At 54.7% G+C, this 18,913-nt stretch overlaps 1 protein-coding gene across 6 annotated transcripts in view; it reads right to left on the reverse strand.

Moving 5' to 3' along the window:
• CADM1 (cell adhesion molecule 1) overlaps window positions 1-17,629 on the reverse strand; it is a 124,035-nt gene extending 106,406 nt beyond the window's left edge. For 2 of the 6 annotated variants that reach the window (XM_065652205.1, XM_065652202.1), the window contains exons 1-2: window positions 17,566-17,629; window positions 5,896-6,020 (exon numbers count right to left, since the gene is read on the reverse strand). In XM_065652205.1, the coding sequence (XP_065508277.1) occupies window positions 5,896-5,935 (40 nt within the window). In that variant the 5' untranslated portion in view covers window positions 5,936-6,020; window positions 17,566-17,629. Of the gene's footprint in view, window positions 1-5,836; window positions 6,021-17,565 lie in introns of those variants that run through there. The other 4 variants (XM_065652200.1, XM_065652204.1, XM_065652206.1 and 1 more) reach the window with 4 other exon arrangements.
• Between the last annotated feature and the right edge of the window lie 1,284 nt (window positions 17,630-18,913).

The raw sequence follows: 18,913 nt of genomic DNA on the forward strand, positions 1-18,913 counted from the left end.
ATTTGCATAATAAATATCAATATCCCAACAGCTAAAACAAACCATGACAAATTATCTGCTGCGAAATGACCGGGAGATTATAGAATGTAAATTGCAAATCCTGAACTCTAGGAAATTACTTCCCCAACCTCCCGCGTCTCGCTCGGCAGACGCAACGGGCCTCGCGGTGCGCCGAACGCGGCTCTGCTCCTGCTTGGAAACGTCTCACTGCCTTCCATTGCGCATCAACTTGAATTTCAAGAGGAGACCGGTTTCCTCTGTCCTGGAAGATTAGGCTCAGCTGATTCGTCACAGTGTGTTCAGCAGTTCTGATAGTGAAACGCGAGCCCCCCGGCAGCGATGGAAAGCTGTGTCACATCACGGCGCAGGCGGCCAGGGACGGCGGCTCGCGCGGGACCGGGGGCTGATGGAGCCTGACCCGACCCGCAGACACAGCTGGCGGCATCGCGGGCGCTATGTGACAACGTGGCTGCCCCAGTGCCACATCCCGCTGCCGAGCGGCCACTGGTTCTGTGACCCATGTCCCGCAGGAGCTGCGGGATGCGCAAGGATGCGGGATGCTGCGCGAGGATGTGGGATGATGCGCGAGGACGCGGGATGCTGCGCGAGGATGCGGGATGCTGCGCGAGGATGCGGGATGCTGTGCAAGGATGCGGGATGCTGCGCGAGGATGCGGGATGATGCGCGAGGATGCGGGATGCTGTGCAAGGATGCGGGATGCTGCGCGAGGATGCGGGATGCCGCGGGGCCAGCTCCATGCCCACCACAGAGCCGAGCCCAGCGGCAGGCAGAGCAGTAGCCACAGACCTTGTGACCCCCCGAACAGCTCGGGTTTCCGCCTGGCCGGGTCAGGAGCGGCAGGAATTTGTCCCGGAGGCCTCGCTGGTGCCACTCGCCAACATCCTTCAGATGTGTCATCCATGCTCCCCCCAGCCACAACGCAGCACATCTCAAAGAGCAGATGGTGTTTTTGCATTTTAAAACCGATAATCAATTGTTTGTTATAATAATTCAGCTTTTGAATCAGCAGCAGAAATGAACTCCAAACCGAGAACTCCAGTCTGTGATGGAGTTCCAGGGACAGAGCCAAGTCCACGGTTTGAAACCCACTCAGAGACGAATGACAGAGTCCATTTGTACCCTGCCTTCCCAGAACAGAGCCTTCGGCCACCCGTTTCAATGGGCCGCGTGCAGCGCTGCAAACGCACCAGAGACCAAACTGGTCCCAGTACAAACCAGCGCTGGTCATGTTGCCACTGTTGGGATGGCACTGGATGACGCCACCCAACTCGCAGCCAGTTTTAAGTAACTGACATCAGTGATGTCCGTTGCAGAAGTTACAGCAGCAGCTGTTTTCAGACGGGTTTACCAAACCAGTGACCAATTAATGACTGTTTCTGAGTTCCGCACAGCCGGGCAAAGGGAACCGGGGAACGTTCTGTGATTCTGTGCTGCTCACCGGCCCCCGCGGCTTTGCCCCCAGCCCCCCAGCTTGGCCGTTCGTTCCCTACGTCAGCCTAACGAGGGGAAAAGCCTGAAGAAGGCCAAGCTTTCCAGCTCCAAAGGATGGGGATGCAGAACGCAGGGAACTCCTGCGGGTTCAGAGGGATGGGCCGCTCTGATGAGCTCTGGAGCCTCAGAATGGAGCTGCTAGAGGGACCCAGACCAAAAAGATTCCTCCAGTGTTTGTTCGTTCTACATATTCTGTCAAGAGAAATAAAACACCTGTCGATCTGGGGAAAAACGCCGGCTCTGAAATTTTCAAAGAACTGCATGCAATTTTAGCCACACAATTCACATGAAAGCCAGCATGGGGCTAAATCCTGTGTAACTCTTTGAAAATGGAGGAGTTTATCAAAAGGAACCTGGAGAAGGGATAATCAAGTTACAGCACTGCGGATTTAACGCCCATTTCGGCGCTTCCCGGGCGGGTTGTGTCCAGCACCCCCGTGCTAGCCCCCCCGTAACACTCAGGTACAGACGCAAAGCCCCGTTTCCAGCCCTTCACGGACTGTGACCAACCTGTCATTTGCTACGCTCACCCTCGATAAATTCAGGCCTTTAGTTACAGCACAAAGAGCTCCCGATAGATTTTATTTATCTGCCTCGCGCTGGGATGAACGACATGTTTGTCCAAAACTGTAAAAGGTGCCAAAGAGATGTCAAAGCGCCGTGTTCCCATCACGTATTTGGGGTAACGCACCCGCAGCCGGATCAAGAGCATCCCCTGGGCTTCGCTGCAGCCCCCGGCACGCCTGGGCACCTTGGGTTTGTATAGGAAAGATGGTGTGTTGTGAAGTTATTCAAAAAAATACCGGTGCCAAACCAATAAACGAAACCAACGTTTATACACGTGTGTAATGTGTTGACTTTAACGCCCGGGGGACAAACAGTGCGGGCACAGAGAGCAGCCACGCTTGCCGAGAGCAATAACGCAGTCTTTGTGAAGCGCCTATGCCGAGCACCCACTGTAAGTACCATATTTTCATTTATAATTTACAACATTTCCTCCGACACCCACTGGATATTTGCATTTGCTTTGTCTTTTTCCTGCATGTGGGGGGCCTGTTTTTAAATTTTCTTTTTTGTTTTGAGAGCTAAAAGATTAAATTTAATTATTTTTAAGCCACAAGTGTGACAATAAAACAAAAAAGTCTTTTGATTTTGGAGAAATCCTATTGAGGATCTGAAGGGCTGTCATCAGTGCAGCATTAGTCTTCATTATCTGATTCTTTTTTCAATTGGCAGAGCTTTACAGAGAACACTGCTCTTTCAACAAAATGATAAAGGGGTATTTGAAATAAACAGAGAGAGTCCCCAGCCAGTGAATACCTTAGATTGCTGTGGACTGTGACTTAATGCTAACTCCTGTGAACTCCGGCTTTTTATCTTTTAATAAAAAAGCCGTACAGATGGGATTTTTTGCTCAGCTAAAACCTTTGTTAAAAAAAACACCACCGAAAAACCCCTAAGGAACAACAGACACTAAAAGTATAAAAGTTCTCTCCAAGCAAAGTCTCTCACATGTATTTATTCAGGACTGTCCAAAAAAACGAAACCATTTCCATGGCGCCCATGGCTGACACATGGCAGCGCCTCCGTGGGACAGGAATGCGAAGCCTGGGTTTAAGCTGGGTTTAACCAAACCGTCCCTCTCCCTCCATCCCGACAAGCCCGGCCCAGAGAACGGCTCGCGGGCTGGGACCCCGGCGGCTGCATCCCCCGGTACCCGACAGATGCACAGAACACCCGCCCGCTCTCCATCACCCCCAACAACACAACCAGAGAGGTTAAGCTCCCGGCTCTGCTGAAACAAGATGAAATATTTTCAGATGGTTTTAAAGAAACCAGATTATTCCCCAGTGTAAGGATAAAGCACGAAAACCCGAGCCAGCCTGGCTCCCCTGCCGCTCTAACCTTTTTACGACTGGATAATGAGCAATGAGCTATAATTTAGATTTTTAAAATTTATTTCTTTTTTTCAAACACAGATCCAATTGAGAAAGGAGAGGGACAAATCATTTTATAGTCTTGCATCATCTTTCCTGCAGATGAGTCTCTAATGCACCCGCGCCATAAAACTCAGGAACTGTGCCCTCTGCATGTTGTTGTGACAAATTTCAAATCAAGAGGGTGCTTGAATTGGATTTATTACAATTGGAAGACAAGAAACTGTAATCTTTATGAGCCAATGACACAGAGCCTTATAATAAGAGAATGAAGTATCATTTTAAATGTAAAGCAAATTAGATTACTGGGGTCAAACCCTTCCACAGAGACATCACGTCTTCAGAGCGCCGCTCGCATTTGACATCCTCTTTTCAGGTTTCGCATTAGCATTTTAGTGTTTTTTAAATACGTTTAATATTCTTATAGGAGAAAAGCGCCTGGAAAAGCCAAGCCATGGGGATGACGGGGCCGGGGGGAAGGAAGCCACGGCAATAAGTGCCGGAACCGCGGTCATGGGGAGTTGGTTCCAGCATGGAGGGATCCCGCCTGGTCCACCAGTGATGATCCACTGGAACCAGTTTGGGTTCCCTGTGGCAGGTGCCAGGTTTAGGCTGGGGATGCCCCAGCCCAAAACCCAAAAACCAGCAGGGATCCATGAGCAGGCAGCAGCCCGGCACAGCAACCCCCTTCACCGCGGGTTTGGAAAGATGCTGAAGCATCAATCAGAGCTGCGGAGGTCACCGTGTGAGTTTTGCCTGGTGGGGACAGCGAGCAGAGCCTTGGAGGAGCTTTTGCTCCTCGTCTGCACGCAGTGAACCTTGTCAGATAATTCCTAGGGACACCGGCCCGCCCGGTACGATCACCCACTATCAACACATCGCTCCCAGTAAAGGAGCGTTCTCCCCTCCACACTCTTGCTCACACTGCTCCAGTTTGTGGTTCCCTTCAGTGTCTCCTTTGCAAGGGACACCTGAAGCTGCAAGAGGCAGCAAGTCCCAACCCTCAAAGTCAGGCCGACACGATGAAAGGGCTGCGGGTGAACGCCTGAGCACACGATGCAAAACTTGGGCTGCTCCTCTGATTTAAGAGACTTCACGTCTTAATCATCTGTCAACACGGCATGTAACCAAGCTGGGTACAGAGGAGAGGGCTCCCAGAAGGGATACAAACATCGCACATGAAAGAAAAGCCTTACTTAGCCTAGAGGGAATTTCAAATTAGGTACAACATTATTTCAGCTTGCACTGTCAAGAGCGGTTAGATGTTCATCGACTTCTTTTGTAGCAGTGGGGCTCGCCTTTGAAGAATGCACCAGCATCTTCACCTTCAGCTCACATTTGCGAGCTCCAGCTCCCTTTTCGTGCTGAAAAGGTGCAGGCAGGGCCAGGACCCAGCTGTCCTCCCCTTGCCGCCCTGCTTTTCCCTGAGAAAAGCCCTTCGTGGCTATCAGCAGAAACGGCTACAAACTGCTGGCATCAGAGCAGGCTTGGGAGGCACGCTGCGTTTGCCCACGGACAAACAAGCAGGAAAAATCCCGCTGTGCACCTTCCTCCGAGTGAAGTGCACAGAACTCGGAGAGTGGTCTCTGAAGGACCCCAAACTTGTTTTCTTAGGCAAAATGCTTTGCACGGCTGGGGAAGAAACACGGCCCTGCCGGGGCTTTGGGAGGGCAAACAGGGGCGGGTGGATCTCCCAGAGGATTGTGGACTTTGCAAATAACAAAAGCATCGCTGGGCTTGCAGATCACCCGCTGGGATGAAGGTACCACGGTGGGATGCACGAGATCCAGAATCCCCGAGCAGGGGACGCGTCTCAGCATCCCACAGCATCCTGCATTGCCCACTGCATCCCGCATCCCCACCGCTCCTCAGCATCCCACCGCATCCCGCATCCCCACCACTCCTCAGCATCCCACCGCATCCTGCATCCCCACCACTCCTCAGCATCCCACCACATCCCGCATCCCCACCGCATCCCGCATCCCCACCGCTCCTCAGCATCCCACCGCATCCTGCGTCCCCACCGCATCCCGCATCCCCACCGCTCCTCAGCATCCCCCAGCGTCCCGCATCCCCCGCCCCACTGTGCCCACGCACCAGCTCTGCACACCGAGCCGTTACATCCCCAGCACACACAAACACACACGTATATATACACACAGCGTGTTAAACCTGCGGCTTCACCTAATAATTGCGGGGCTTTTGTAAGCTTGTCTCAACTTGCCGACAGCTACAGAGCAAAACATAATTCGTTAACTCTACGTGAGTATTAAAGAACAAAGCTGGAACTCCCATACAATTATATTTTATCTCAGAGCAAGGTGAAATCATTAGATATTAGTGAGGTGCAGTGGCATAAAAATGATGTGTTAGCGGGGGTTCATTACATTGTATTTTCAGAGCCAGGAAGATCAATGCGTTCATGCATCATGAATTAGTCGCATGCCTTCGTCTTCCCTGCTCTCCGGAAACCCAACATGATCCATCGCCAGCCATACATCATTGTTTCAGCTTTGCACATTAATGACAAAGCTACAGTTTCCACTTGTCAAGCTGACCAGCTGCATTTTTCTGCACAAGACAAAAAAAAATCCAGAGGAGGAAGAGGGTCATTTCTGGGCCAGGCTTTGCAGTAAATTTCAACCCTTCAAACCTCTCCTTTCCCTGCAGATCCATCACTTTTATAATCTGTGCCTTAGCGCGCTCTCCTTTCCTATCTCCAAAGCTTGGAAGAGCTCAGGGAAATTGGAAGAATCAATCCATTAAGCAATTCTGCTGAATCCCCTTCTGCCAGCACGGAGCTTTGCATCCCTGGTACATCCCACGGACCGGGACCCGTCTGGGCTTGTGCCTGGAGCAAAAGGGCTCCCACCGCTCGCGGTAACAGCCGAGATCCTTCTGTTCTCTCCCCTACCGGGGCACTAAGAAACACCCTTTTCCGAGCCGCCTGCCAGCGTGAGCGCTCTCCAAGAGCCACCTCGGCTCTTTTGTTGTTCTCCCTCCAAGTGCCCAGGCCTGGAGATGCTGCCGCCCCTTTCGCCGCCTTTTCTCACTGCTGGGCAGGGCAAAAGTCACTTTTTTCCTCCTGAATAACCTCGTGACAAGTTTGAGCCTTCCCTTTCCCCTCTCAGCCACTCTACCGCTGCATACTGCTATTAATTATGGAGGTCCAAATGAAGGAGATGGCCGTTGGGAGGCTCCTCCCAACCACTGCACTGAAATGGTCCCTGAGACCACAGCAGAGCCGCCCAGGACTGTCACCAGACTGTACCACCCCGGAGCATCTCCGGGATGCTGCTGTCCCCATGCCACAGACCGGGCGCTGAGCCCGAGAGCAGCTCATGGAGTCCCCGGCAGACAGCAAGGCGGTACAACACAGCCCATCTGGGTGTGCACCACTGAAACGTCCCTTCTCACGAGCACCCGCTGTCCCGCACAGCCAGCGCAGTGCCTCGGCGCTCACGGGGGTCACGTTTGGTTATTTAAACATTGATCGGGGTGTTTGAAACGTGACAACGTGCCGATACTTTCCACGTTCCATGACAGATGACTGCAGGGATGTGGGGCTAATGCTGCTCCTGGTAACCCACTAACGCTCTCAACAGTTGGCTCAGCTCTTTAGGGCAAATAAGTTTCTTTCCTGGCCTCGGATGCTTTCAAGGTAATGATGCAGCCATGGCCGGGGGCTGCAGTCCCTCGCAAATGACATTTGGGTTTGTAGGGACTCAGCCTGGCCCCTGGATCAGCCGCTGCTGCCGGGTCACACACAGTGTTACTGGGGGCACCACAGACCTGCCCACCAGCACAAACATCCATTTGGATTTAAACGACAGTGTCACCCCGCCAGAGACCCACAGGTCCCTGAGGGGCTCTGAGCACCTGTCCCTCCCCATCAGGAGGGAGCTGCTCACCCTTCCGTGCCCTCCCCACCCTCCCCATGCCCACCGGTCCCCTGTCCATCCCCCCGTCCCCTGTCCATCCCCCTGTCCATCCCCCCGGCCCCTGTCCATCCCCCCGTCCCCTGTCCATCCCCCCGTCCCCTGTCCATCCCCCTGTCCCCTGTCCATCCCCCTGTCCCCTGTCCATCCCCCCGTCCCCTGTCCATCCCCCTGTCCATCCCCCTGTCCCCTGTCCATCCCCCTGTCCCCTGTCCATCCCCCCGGCCCCTGTCCATCCCCCTGTCCCCTGTCCATCCCCCCGGCCCCTGTCCATCCCCCTGTCCCCTGTCCATCCCCCTGTCCCCTGTCCATCCCCCGTGCCAGCCGGGGCCGTGGCCATCGGCCGCGGGGAGCCCCTCACTGCCTCTTTGTTGGTTTTAAACAATGACTGTTGCCAGAGCTATTTTCGCTTCCTCTCCCCCGCTTTCCCCTCTCTCCAGCACTGGGGCCCTTTTTTTTAAAAAAAAAAAAAAATCAATGGGCTCAGATAGCGTCGTACTCAAAGTGACCTTTCGAATAGCAGCCGGAGCCAGGTCACCACAAATTGTGCTCTCCACCCCCGCAGAACATGAAAGCCTTTTCATTTCTGTCTGAAGGGCTGGGGAAGAGCGCGGCTGTTTTGAGGACATCCACTTTGAGCCTGCTCCTGGCATTCACAATAACCAGTGCCTTCGTGCTCCCAGCTCCCTGATGTGACCAGCAGCCTGATTATTTTTTGGCCACCCTATTTTTGCACTTTGAACAGCAGCCACGAGACCCAGCAGACACTCCAACCTGTGAAAGGCGGCGCGGCTGCCAGTGGAAATCCGGACAAACCTGAATGCGCAGAGCAGAACGTCTCTGCGGGCGGGCAAGCGGCCCATGGAACATGCCTGGCGGGAAAGACGCAGCTTTGGAAGCCTAGAAACCTTTGCAGGGCTGTAATCAGGCAGGTATTTTGTGTACTGTGAAACCAGAAACCTCACTTGCTTGCCCTCCAGTATGTAATTCTCGCATGCACCACTAAATTCCTGTGTCTGCCACGATTGCAACATCAGGGAGCATCGTACTGTGAATTACACAAAGCCAATGGCGCCCAGTGCTGCACGCCCCCAGCCTGCGGGTGGGAAGCAGAAGGCGTTCTGCTGGACCCAACAGGGTCCTGGTATTCACCAGGACAGGAAACAACCCGTCACGACTTCCACCACACACCAGCGATACCTCAGTCCTTCTCCAGGCTCCAATCGCTGCATCAGGCCAGCTCATTAGTGCTCTAAAATTAATCCACAGACCAGAAAAGATCTGCACAACGGAAAAGGTGCAGCACTCTGTCGATGCAGTTTGGAAAAGCTGTTTGCTCTCCACGGCGAGCATCCTGCCCTTCCAGCGGAACACATCCATCTTCACTCTGCACAGCGGGATTGTGCTTAGGCCAGCATTTTTACTCAAAAGCAAGAATACTCTTGCTTTTTCACATGCACAGCTTAAATGACTAGCTTGCTAATTATTTCTTTGACCATTTAGGCTTATAATATCTGCAAACAGGCTTGAAATTTCTCAGATTTCCCCATTATTGGGAATTATTCAAAAAGACACTGCGTCACTACAAAAAAATCAATGGCTTTGATCATATTTCCTGTGCGACTGTTCGACGGTTACCATTTAAGTTGTATTAAATTACAATTGGCTTCAAAGGTCTGGGCCTTATCTGGGCTTATTTGCTTGGAGAGTTGAGGAATCGCACGGTTAAACCCAAGACTTGTCGGACTTGATACCAGCCGGCTACTGATAAAGAAAGCAAACACTTGAACGATAGCGAAGGGGGAGAAAAAGGCCTTTCCTTGGCACGACGGGTGAGTTGTGAGAGCGTGCCCAGCACCGGGGAGCAGAGCTGGCGAGCGATGCTCCACCGGGGTGTGGTGGGAGCCTCCAGCAACTCGGGCTGGAGCACCACGTCCTACGGAGCTGTGTAAATACCTAAAAGGACAAAAAAGTCCTAATTTTGGCAGGCACCTGGCTCTCGTCGCGACTCAGCCCTCATAGGCTCGTTTGCTGGGCTGGGATCCTGGCCACCCTGCACGTTTTACATTAATTAACCCACCGGCCCTTCGGCGTGAGGCACCGCAGCCACCCAGCCAGGAGCTGCTGCCTTTGTTTCCCAAAGCTCCTCTGCAGCTTTTGTACGCAGTTTTCCACTGCTGCACACAATGCTTTTTGCAGATGAAGCGCCCGGGCTCTGCTTTCCTTCAGAGATCCTTCACAGCACCGATTTTTGACTGAAGGCTGGAGGAAACAAATTCCTTTTTCTCAGGCATTGTGTTAAAAATACCTTCACTCCCGCAAGCAGCAGCTGCCTGCTCCTTGCTGGCGTCCTCCGCTTTTAGACCCTCGGCGCTGGGAGTTTAAAGGGACAAAAGCGTGAGTATAAATTGAAGGGACAGCGCTGCAAGCGAGCTAAATATAAGTGCCCCAAGAGCAGCATTTCCCATTCGGGAGCTGTTTGCTGCCGGCTCCCTCCTGCCCTGACAAAGGGTCCCTTTCACCAGCCTCCCAAAAGTGCCGAGGAGCCTCGGAGCGCGCGGTCAAAGGGGACGAGATGAGGCTGCCACGTACAATTGCTTTTCGCCCAAGTGCCTAAAAACCAGCACATTTGAGTGACCGCGTCTGGGAACGCTGCTGCACAGTCTTAATGAGGCTTCGTGTGGGCTGACCGGCCCCAAAAGCACCCGGCGATGAGCGCGATCAGCAAACTCCAAACTGGAGGGGTTTTAAACACTTTTGACTAGGCGTTGTATTTCAGCACGAGATGTATCCAGGAGATCCATTACGGCTGTCAGGCAAGGCCGGGCGTGCAGAGCAAGGGTTTGCTGATGCCCAGTGACACTCGCTGTAATCAGATTTTAGCATTGTTTGAGGAGATGCAGTTCCTGAGCTCCCCAGCTGTCCGGCCTCATAAGCAAACACATTTCCCAGCCGCCGCTTTAACTTCGTTCCGTGCCAGGCTGCAGAGCCCGGGCGGCCCCGGGGCCGCGGCTGAGCTGTCATGGAAAACGGGGTCACCGAGCCCGTCCCCACCGCGAGCCCGGGTTTGCTCGCCCAAGCCCGGCCAGAGCCCCTCCAGACAACACATCTCCGTGGGATCTGCTTCCCAGCCGCCCTCCTGAAGCCAGCAATTTATAAAAAGTCTAAAATTACTGTTTTGTTGTCCTTCCTCTCTCCTGGCCAAAGAGCTCGCTGCAAAGCAGTATTTACTAACCACACATTTGTCACCAGACGCGTTCCCACCTCAGAGCCAGGACCCCCGGCCGCAGGTTGAGCCCTGGCCACGAGCAGGTGCCTTTGGTTGATTTAAGCCGCCAAACCCAGGAGGAAGGGGCGGCGCTGGGTGCTGCTGGGTGGTCGGCAAACAGCCAGGGACCCCGGCGAGCGCCACGGCACAGAAAACACAATTCGTACCCCTGATGGCAGGACGGGGCGTACTAGAGGATGCACGAGTCACTGGCAATACATCCCTGCTGTTGGTGCAATAAAGTACATAAGCCCTTATTTTTCTTAATTATTCTTGATATTTCACCTGTCATGTTGTCAGCTTCCTCCGAGAGCAACGATAAATAGTGCTTCTCATCTCCCATCCTCTGGGAAAGCTTGCTATTTATTCCTGTGATGGGCAAGACATCATGACTAATTAGGAAAAATGGGAGCCCGCTTGCACCCCAGCAAGAGAAGCGTCATCAGCTCCCGCTCCCGGGGACACGGGCGGGTTCTCTCCGCGGCTGCTCCCGAGGCGTTTGCTGCCCGTGGCTTTGGGAGCACAGGGGATGGAGAAGGGATCCTGTGTCCCGAGCCTTAGATCAGGGAGGTCGAGGTTGTGGAATAACCCAATTTGCCGTCAGGTAAGTGGTCATAAGCAGTAACTGAGACCAGCGCTGGAGAGGACAACTCATGGGGGAACGGCAAACACTTCAGACTAAAAGTCAGCAAAATTAATTCAGAAGGTGCTACAACCACAGAAGAGAACAACACCTGCCGCAACCCTTAGATCTAATGCTAAGCAGTAAAATGCGAGGCAACCATCATCCCTTTCCTCCCACCCCAAAGCAGACGAGGACCCAGTGTCCTGCTGATTGTCTGCACATGCGGGGGCAAAAACGCTCCCGCAGCAGAGCAGAGGGGCTGGGGAGGGTGTCTGCACACAGCGAGCTGCTGGAACTCTGTTCGTGTTGGAAAACTAACGAGCACAAAACTCCCATTGTCCCCGTCACGTCAGAAGCATCGCCAGGAGTTCTGCAAGCTCTCCCGCACTGTCATGTTGGGTGAAAGTTATTTGTTTACAAATTCCACCTCCGGGCGCCAACCCCTTCTAAATAAGCTGTCAGAGTTAACCGAGGCAGCTAACGAAATAAAAGAGGTGCGTGGGGGTAACCTCCTCGCAAATTGACGCAAAATAAGAAATCTCAGCCGGCAAATCTCTTAACTGGCAGCGCAAAACCAGACGTACGTACACATGCGGTGCAGCCACCCCATTGGGGGTGGGAGAGGGACGGGACAGGCTGGGAAACGCAGAGCAAGCGCTGCAGCAACCATTTCATCACTGGCTCTGTCTTGCCAGAAGCAGCGGGGATTGTGCTGCGCCTGCTCCCACACACAGGACAGGTCATGCGGGAACCTTCCAAGCAGCTATTGCATATGTTGCAATGCATATTGCACAATCCTGGGAACGCAGATTAAAAAAAATGATATGACTTGGTTGCAACTCCTCATAGTGTTCCCTGAGATGAGAGAGGATGATGCACGTGGCTGCTGTTCCAGTTCTATCTGCTGCAACACCAGCTCGCACCCTCTCCCTTCTCCCTCAGCAGGATTTCAGCGCCGCTTCCCATGTGCCACCAACACTCCCCATTCATAAAACTCTGCACCTCCGTCACATCTCTGTTTATAGCAACAGTCAGGCACCAAGCTCTGCCTGCCAAGTGTTTTCCAGAAACCGGGAAGCCTCCAAGGGGCGTGAGAAAAGACAGAAATAAGCTCTTGTGGAGCACGGGCTGGTGGGAGGCAGGACCGCGTCCTCTCGCAGCCAGCGCGGCACACGAGGACCCGCGCACACCCCCCCGTTCCGCGGGGCCGGAGCAGGAGTTTGTCACGTTCAGCACCGAGCATCCCAGCCCTGCTCACAGCATCCTGCAGCAGAGCTCCTGCAGCCTCTAGAAAGGGGCAGAAGAAGGCGAGGAAAGAGTTTCTTCCTTAGGAAGGACAGGAGAAAAAGGGAGGAAAAAAAAAAAATGGGAAAGATGTGAGCATCCGGCATCCACAGACACTGCTCTGCTCGGCAGAGGCTGATGGAATTCCTGCTTGCAGATACAGTTTCTTACAGTAGCCCGCTAAATTAAATTAAAGCTATTTACTCTGTATTTACAGGCTTACAAATAAATCTCAGAAAGCATTTTACTGAAAGAGGCGGGGGGAGGAGGAGAAGAAAAAAAAGCTTTTTCTGGGCCAAATATAATAAACAAGGCCACAAACCTCCTCATGATTACTTATTAGCCAAGGGAAAAGGGAGCTGAGAGTTGGTACGCTTGGAATAACACTACACAGAGTGGAGGAGAGCAGCGTTTCGTTCTCATTTGCAGGTAACAAGAAAGAAAAAGGCAAAATGTTCTTTTTGTGTGTAAGGAAAGAGCTCTCCTGAGCCTGCATCTCCAGTCTGTGTTTGCACTGCTACCTTCATTTTAACTGAGTGCTGTGGGTCAATGGGAACCCTTTCAAGTTATAACTGCATGATCTGCCCAGCCTGTAACGGGAAGCCGCTGGGTTTTGATTTTTTTTTTCTGTTGTTTAAGTGGCTGATTGAGTTCTCTTTGTTTTGTTTGGTGTGTGGTGCACAATGGAGCCCGGTGCATTAGTCAGGAAAAATCAATAGCTGCTGCCGAGGGGACCTGCGAAGCCGGAGGAGCGGGGAAGGCAGGGGGACAGGGTCGAGGTGAGGGGGCCGGGCAGAGCCCCCCGGGCACCGCTGCCCCGGGTGGTGCGGGGGGACATGGCGTGCCACGCCACACCGTGCCGACGGCAGCAAGACCGAGCCTGCGGCACCGCAACGGGACGGCCACCACCAGTGGCACCACGAAGGCAAAGAGACACGTTGCCCTGCACCAAAGCGCAACGGTTTAGGAGTCCTGAGTGAGCTTTGCAATTCCAGGCCTGAGTTTGGGACACAAATATCTATTTTAAGTCGAGCTTGAGGCTTCAGGCTCCTCCTGGGTCACATCTGGAAGCCCTGCTGCAAGTCAGAGGCTGAGGTTTCATTTACACCGTTTTCCCATATGCAGAAGCCAAAGGACAGACCTTTTTAAAACTCCGGCATCTCAAGACCCGCCACACTTGTGGGTGCACCGCAATGTGATTTTTCTTCGCAGAGGCCGATACTGAGGGTTAGCAGACGAGGGAAGGAGCCTCTGCAGCACGTCGCACACCCGGCATCGCCCGCCTCCTCTGCAACGGGGACAGCGCCCGACCCAGCACCAGAGCCCGGAGCCAGGACACCGATGCACATACTTGGGACATGAGCTAATGATCTTTAAGGCACACAGCTAAATGTACAGCTCGTCAATGATTAGCCCTTGTGTAATGAGGCTCCCGTTAGCTGGTGATGCATTAACCAGCGAACGTATGGCCTTCCTGCCTCCAAGGAGCTCCTGGCTCCGGCATCGCTGGGTTTCCCAGGAAATCCCAGATGAAAAGCCCCATTTTAAGTCACCCTTCCCAGACCTGAAGAGCACCCTGGGGAGGCGGGTGACCCCGCGGTCACCGCACAAGCCGTTATCTGGGGCAGGCTGAAGCACCCAGGGCAGGACTTTCCCCCCTCCCGAGATCCGCACGCCCACCTGCTTTGATTCAAACCAGGGGAGCCCATTTCTCCTCCCCGCCTCACCTGGGTGTGTCCAGCACCGTGCTCAGCACCTGCCCGGGTGTCCAGACAGGACCGGCAGCCGCGTCCATCCCGCCACCAGCAGCTGCTTCCCCTGCACGGGCCAGAAAGCGCCGCCAGCCCCGCCGCGAGCTGCGCCCCCAAACCTTCACCCAGCTCCCCCTCGGCGTTTTGTGCGAGTACAAACTCGGCGCTAAATCGACCCGCTCCCAGCTGGCTGCACCGGGCTGTGCGCCGTGCCCTGCTTTCCTTTGAACTCTTCCCGCTCTGAAAAGGGAAGTCGGACCAATCTATACAAATACTTTGGATGCTGTGTTTGGCAGCCCTGGATTTCTGCCCTGTTCTTGTCCTCCCTGATCGACACGGGTGCCTAGGAACAGTTTACGTGCGACAGCGGCACCGTGAACACTGAGGGGCAGGCGCCGCGTGGCGCTGCACTGTGCGCAGGGAAATGTCTCGTCCCCAGACCCGCTTTGCTGGGAGCACAGAGGCTCCCGGGTGCTGCCCTGCCAGCGCGGGGCTGGTGACAGCCCAGGGACCTGTCCCCGAAGGGAGACGGGAGCACAGGGACCGGACTGGTGGCTCCTGTCCTACAGCGTGGAGTCCGCCAGCAAGAGCCACTTGGCACCCGCAGCCCCAGATAAGCTCAGCGCACTCGGCAGCACTCGAGAGCCTGTTCAGCAAGCCCTGGGTTTCCTGCTGACTGCTCCTGCAGCTCTTCTCGATGGAGCCAGAGCTGGCACCCGTCCTAAAACCTGCTGTCACTCTTGGCTCTCCCCGTCGCCAGCACCAGCAGCTCCCCCCTCGTCACGGCTCACGGGGACAGCGAGCGGGACGGCACGGACCCCCGTGCCCAGCAAGGGGACACCGTGCCCCAGCAGCCAGGCACCCCTGGCGCAGGAGCACACAGAGAGGAGAAATCCAGGTTTCTGCCCCAGTTTCTGGCGGAACGCCTGCGGCGTGGGTGCGAGACACCGAGCCCCCGGCGCGGGGCGGCGTGCCCAGGCTGCCCAGACCTGCAATCCCAGCTTAAGGACTAACAGCTGGTGATTAAACAGCAGATGGGACGGAGGGAAAAGGGGACAGATTGCTTCCCCCTTCTTTTTTTTTTTTTTTTTAATCTATTCCCTTTTCAGAGACAGACCGCAGAAGAGAAGGGAAGCCCCCCAAATGTACACTTGAAGGCGAAGGAAGGTTTTAGTTTGCACAGATGTTAGGAGTGGAGCATTTCCAACAAAGTGTTACAACCTTCAGGGAAAACATACTTAAAATAAACTCTTCCTACCTCTTCCCCAAATCTCCAAGAAAGGCCAGAGATCCCCAAAACTGTAAATTCTCCCAAGCCGAGGTGAGGATCTGTGCCAGTAAGTATGTTTTGCCCTAAGGAGCTGGGCTCATTCAGCCCTGATGCCTCATCCTTCAAGGGGTTTTTAACTTCCAAAAGAGCACAGAAACCCCTTTCCCACCTTCAGATCTGCTGATCTGCATTACACACCAGCACTTCGGGGAGAAAAAAGGCTCAAATCTGGGAGAAGCAAGATGCCTTAAAATGAAAGCCGGGAGCCATTATTCTCCCCGCAGCCCTTCTCGAGATGTCTCGCAAGAAGAGGGAGAACAAAGTCAGCAAGAGTTTTGGGGTTTCTCCCTTTTCTGCAAAAAGAGGCCTCCTGTGCAAATGAACACTATGATGAAGTATGCAAGACAGGCTTCCCTTTGGAAATGGGAGATTAAAGCGGAGGGATCACAGGAACACATGCAGAAAGCAGGGCTGCCACTTCTTCCCCAATTATTGTGCACTCTCGGCTCGATTTTGTTGACCTCGCACATTTCAATCAGGCTGCAGCACATTCTGCCTTCACCTGCTACGAATCCAAACCTGGAGGGCTCAGATCTCCCTGCACAGAAACGCTTTGATAAGCTCGTTACGGATGCCAGACAGCGCCGGGTTGGTGGGGAGCGCGTGTAGAACGCCATTGCAAATGTATGTCGTCACCCAAGAAAGTTGCGGGGTTTGCTTGGCAGCATGTGGGAAGGAGAAGGAGCAGAGAAGCTGCTAATTTGCTTCACAACAAAAGATGGAGAGGAGAGGAGAGCGCTCCCCGCCAGCCCTGGGGCCGATGGGGAGAGTTGCCTCGGTCTGAGCTAAAAAAAAAAAATAATAAATCAAACCATGGAGAAAGTGGGGCACTCTGAGGAGGGCTAAAGCCAGAACATATGGCATTTCTACCACGTTTGGGTTGTCAGGCAGCCAAGGAGCTCTTCTGCGGCTGCTGACTCCTGCAGGCTTTAAAGAAACACCCACCCAGGCACGAGGGGAGAGACGGAGCCCCCGGCAGCGGGGGGCTCAGACCCCACCGCAGCTCCTGCCCCGGAGGGAGGGTCTGTCCCACAGAGCGTCTGTCGCACCTCAGCAACTTATTCCTCCTATGAAGCCAGCTCTCAGCAGCTCACCCTCCTGCTCTGCTGAGTGGCAAAGCGAGGAAAACGGGGAAAACGAGGAAAAAGGCCTTTCTCCATCCACAGCAGTTCTTCTGGCCAAGGAGAGATGCACGATCTCCTCGAGACCCTCCCACTCCCAGCTCCGCAGGCTGCTGGAAACTGTGATGGAAATTAAACACAAATCCCTCCAGAAGGGTAAAAAAACTGCTGTGACACCAACACTGCAAGTGTTTTCCAAGCATCAGACTCCTCTCGGGTCTCAGTGGGCTTAGGGAACCCCAGTGTTGGCACCCAGAACTCAGCTGCTGTGCTGGGGGACACCCTGGCACCTGCACATCACAGAACGCTGTGAGCTCGGTGAGTCGGACCTGCCTGCACAACACCCCACCGCAGCACCCCTGCCTGCACAACACCCCACCGCAGCACCCCTGCCTGCACAACACCCCACCGCAGCAGCCCTGCCTGCACAACACCCCACCGCAGCACCCCTGCCTGCGCAACACCCCACCGCAGCAGCCCTGCCTGCACAACACCCCACCGCAGCACCCCTGCCTGCGCAACACCCCACCGCAGCACTCCTGCCTGCGCAACACCCCACCGCAGCACTCCTGCCTGCACAACACCCCACTGCAGCACTCCTGCCTGCACAACACCCCACCACAGCACCCCTGCCTGCACAACACCCCACCGCAGCACCCCTGCCTGCACAACACCCCACCGCAGCACTCCTGCCTGCACAACACCCCACCGCAGCAGCCCTGCCTGCACAACACCCCACCGCAGCAGCCCTGCCTGCGCAACACCCCACTGCAGCACCCCGCTACACCAGGAGCTTTACCTGCACCAGGGCTGTGCGCCCCATGGAGCACTCAGGCACTTCAAACACAGCCAGAGCACTCAGGAAGGGTTATAAATACCGAGCAGCTGCTGCTGCCCATCTTTCTGCAAAAGCCTTCCTGATGCTTCATGTCCCGAGCATCCCGCAAGTCCCTGCCCGGCATCCCTGCCCTGCTCCACCCCGTACTGCTCGCTTTCCCTCTGCAGGACAGGGTTTATTTGTACAACGAAAGACAAAGCTGGATTTTATGTTTTTACACGACTGTAGATGTTGGCAGACAGACTCTATCCACAGTAGTGAAGAAATTCAGACCCTGTGGCGCTGGGTGGAATAACCCAGCACATGCAAACTCCACGTAGTAATTGGAAACATTTGCTGCTGCGGCTCTGCGGGGGCACGGGGCACCAGGAATGTTTTCCTTCTCCCCCACGGTTGTTTTGTGGAGCTCCAGAACCAGAGCCTGGAAGATTTTAGCAGAGTTCACAACCTCTACAGCCCAGCAAACCCAGCAGTTCATTCCTTTTTGTGCACTGAATCACCGTTCTTACCTGACAGAATTCGCACCTTGCAGCCCTTTGTTCAAAGTGCTGCTGAATTCTTTCTTTAGCTGAAGCCCAGATTCCCTGCTCTGAGCAGGCGTTACCCCGGACTCGTTTGGAGCAGCTCGCTCCGGTGACAAAGCCCTGCGCGCTCCGGACACAGCTCGCACTGTCACCCCGCACGGAACTGGTGTCCTGCCCTCGCACTGAATTCAATCCCGACCCAGCCACGCTGCTGCTCATCTGGGAGCTCCCGTCACACCACGGCTCCCAGATCCGGGCGGCAGCCCCGGGTTCGATTGCAGGGCAGGGGCAGCGTCAGAGGCCACAGTGACTCAAGCCAAGGGGCAGCACGAGGTTATTTTCTGCAGCACAAGAAGGCACCGGCACGTTTCGGACCGGGCAGGCGGCCTCGGGTGGGATGCTCTGACCTGCTGCGCCAGAGAGGCTGCGGCATCACGCAATATGGAGCCCCCCACACAAACACAAATATTTAGCTAAACCGTGGCTGCTTTCCAAGCGCAGCCTTTCCTCTGCAGGCAGAGCCGCGGAGCCCGGGGACCCCCGGGGGTTTGGGGAGTGGGCACAGCAGAGGGGAGGCCGGCAGAGCCGCCGGCCCCCCTGCATCCCCAGCACCCCCAGCATCCCCTGCGTCCCCCTGCACCCGTGCAGAGAGCACAAACACCGCCAAGGGTTGTTCTGCCGCTCAGCCTCCGAGACCAGATGGAGCTGAGGCATGATTGCATTATTCCTACTGTACTGCAGCAGAGCTAAACAGAAAGCTGTAATAAACTACTCGCAGTGTGTCC

This window comes from Caloenas nicobarica, chromosome 26 (genome assembly GCF_036013445.1).
Source record: "Caloenas nicobarica isolate bCalNic1 chromosome 26, bCalNic1.hap1, whole genome shotgun sequence".
Lineage (NCBI taxonomy): Eukaryota > Metazoa > Chordata > Aves > Columbiformes > Columbidae > Caloenas > Caloenas nicobarica.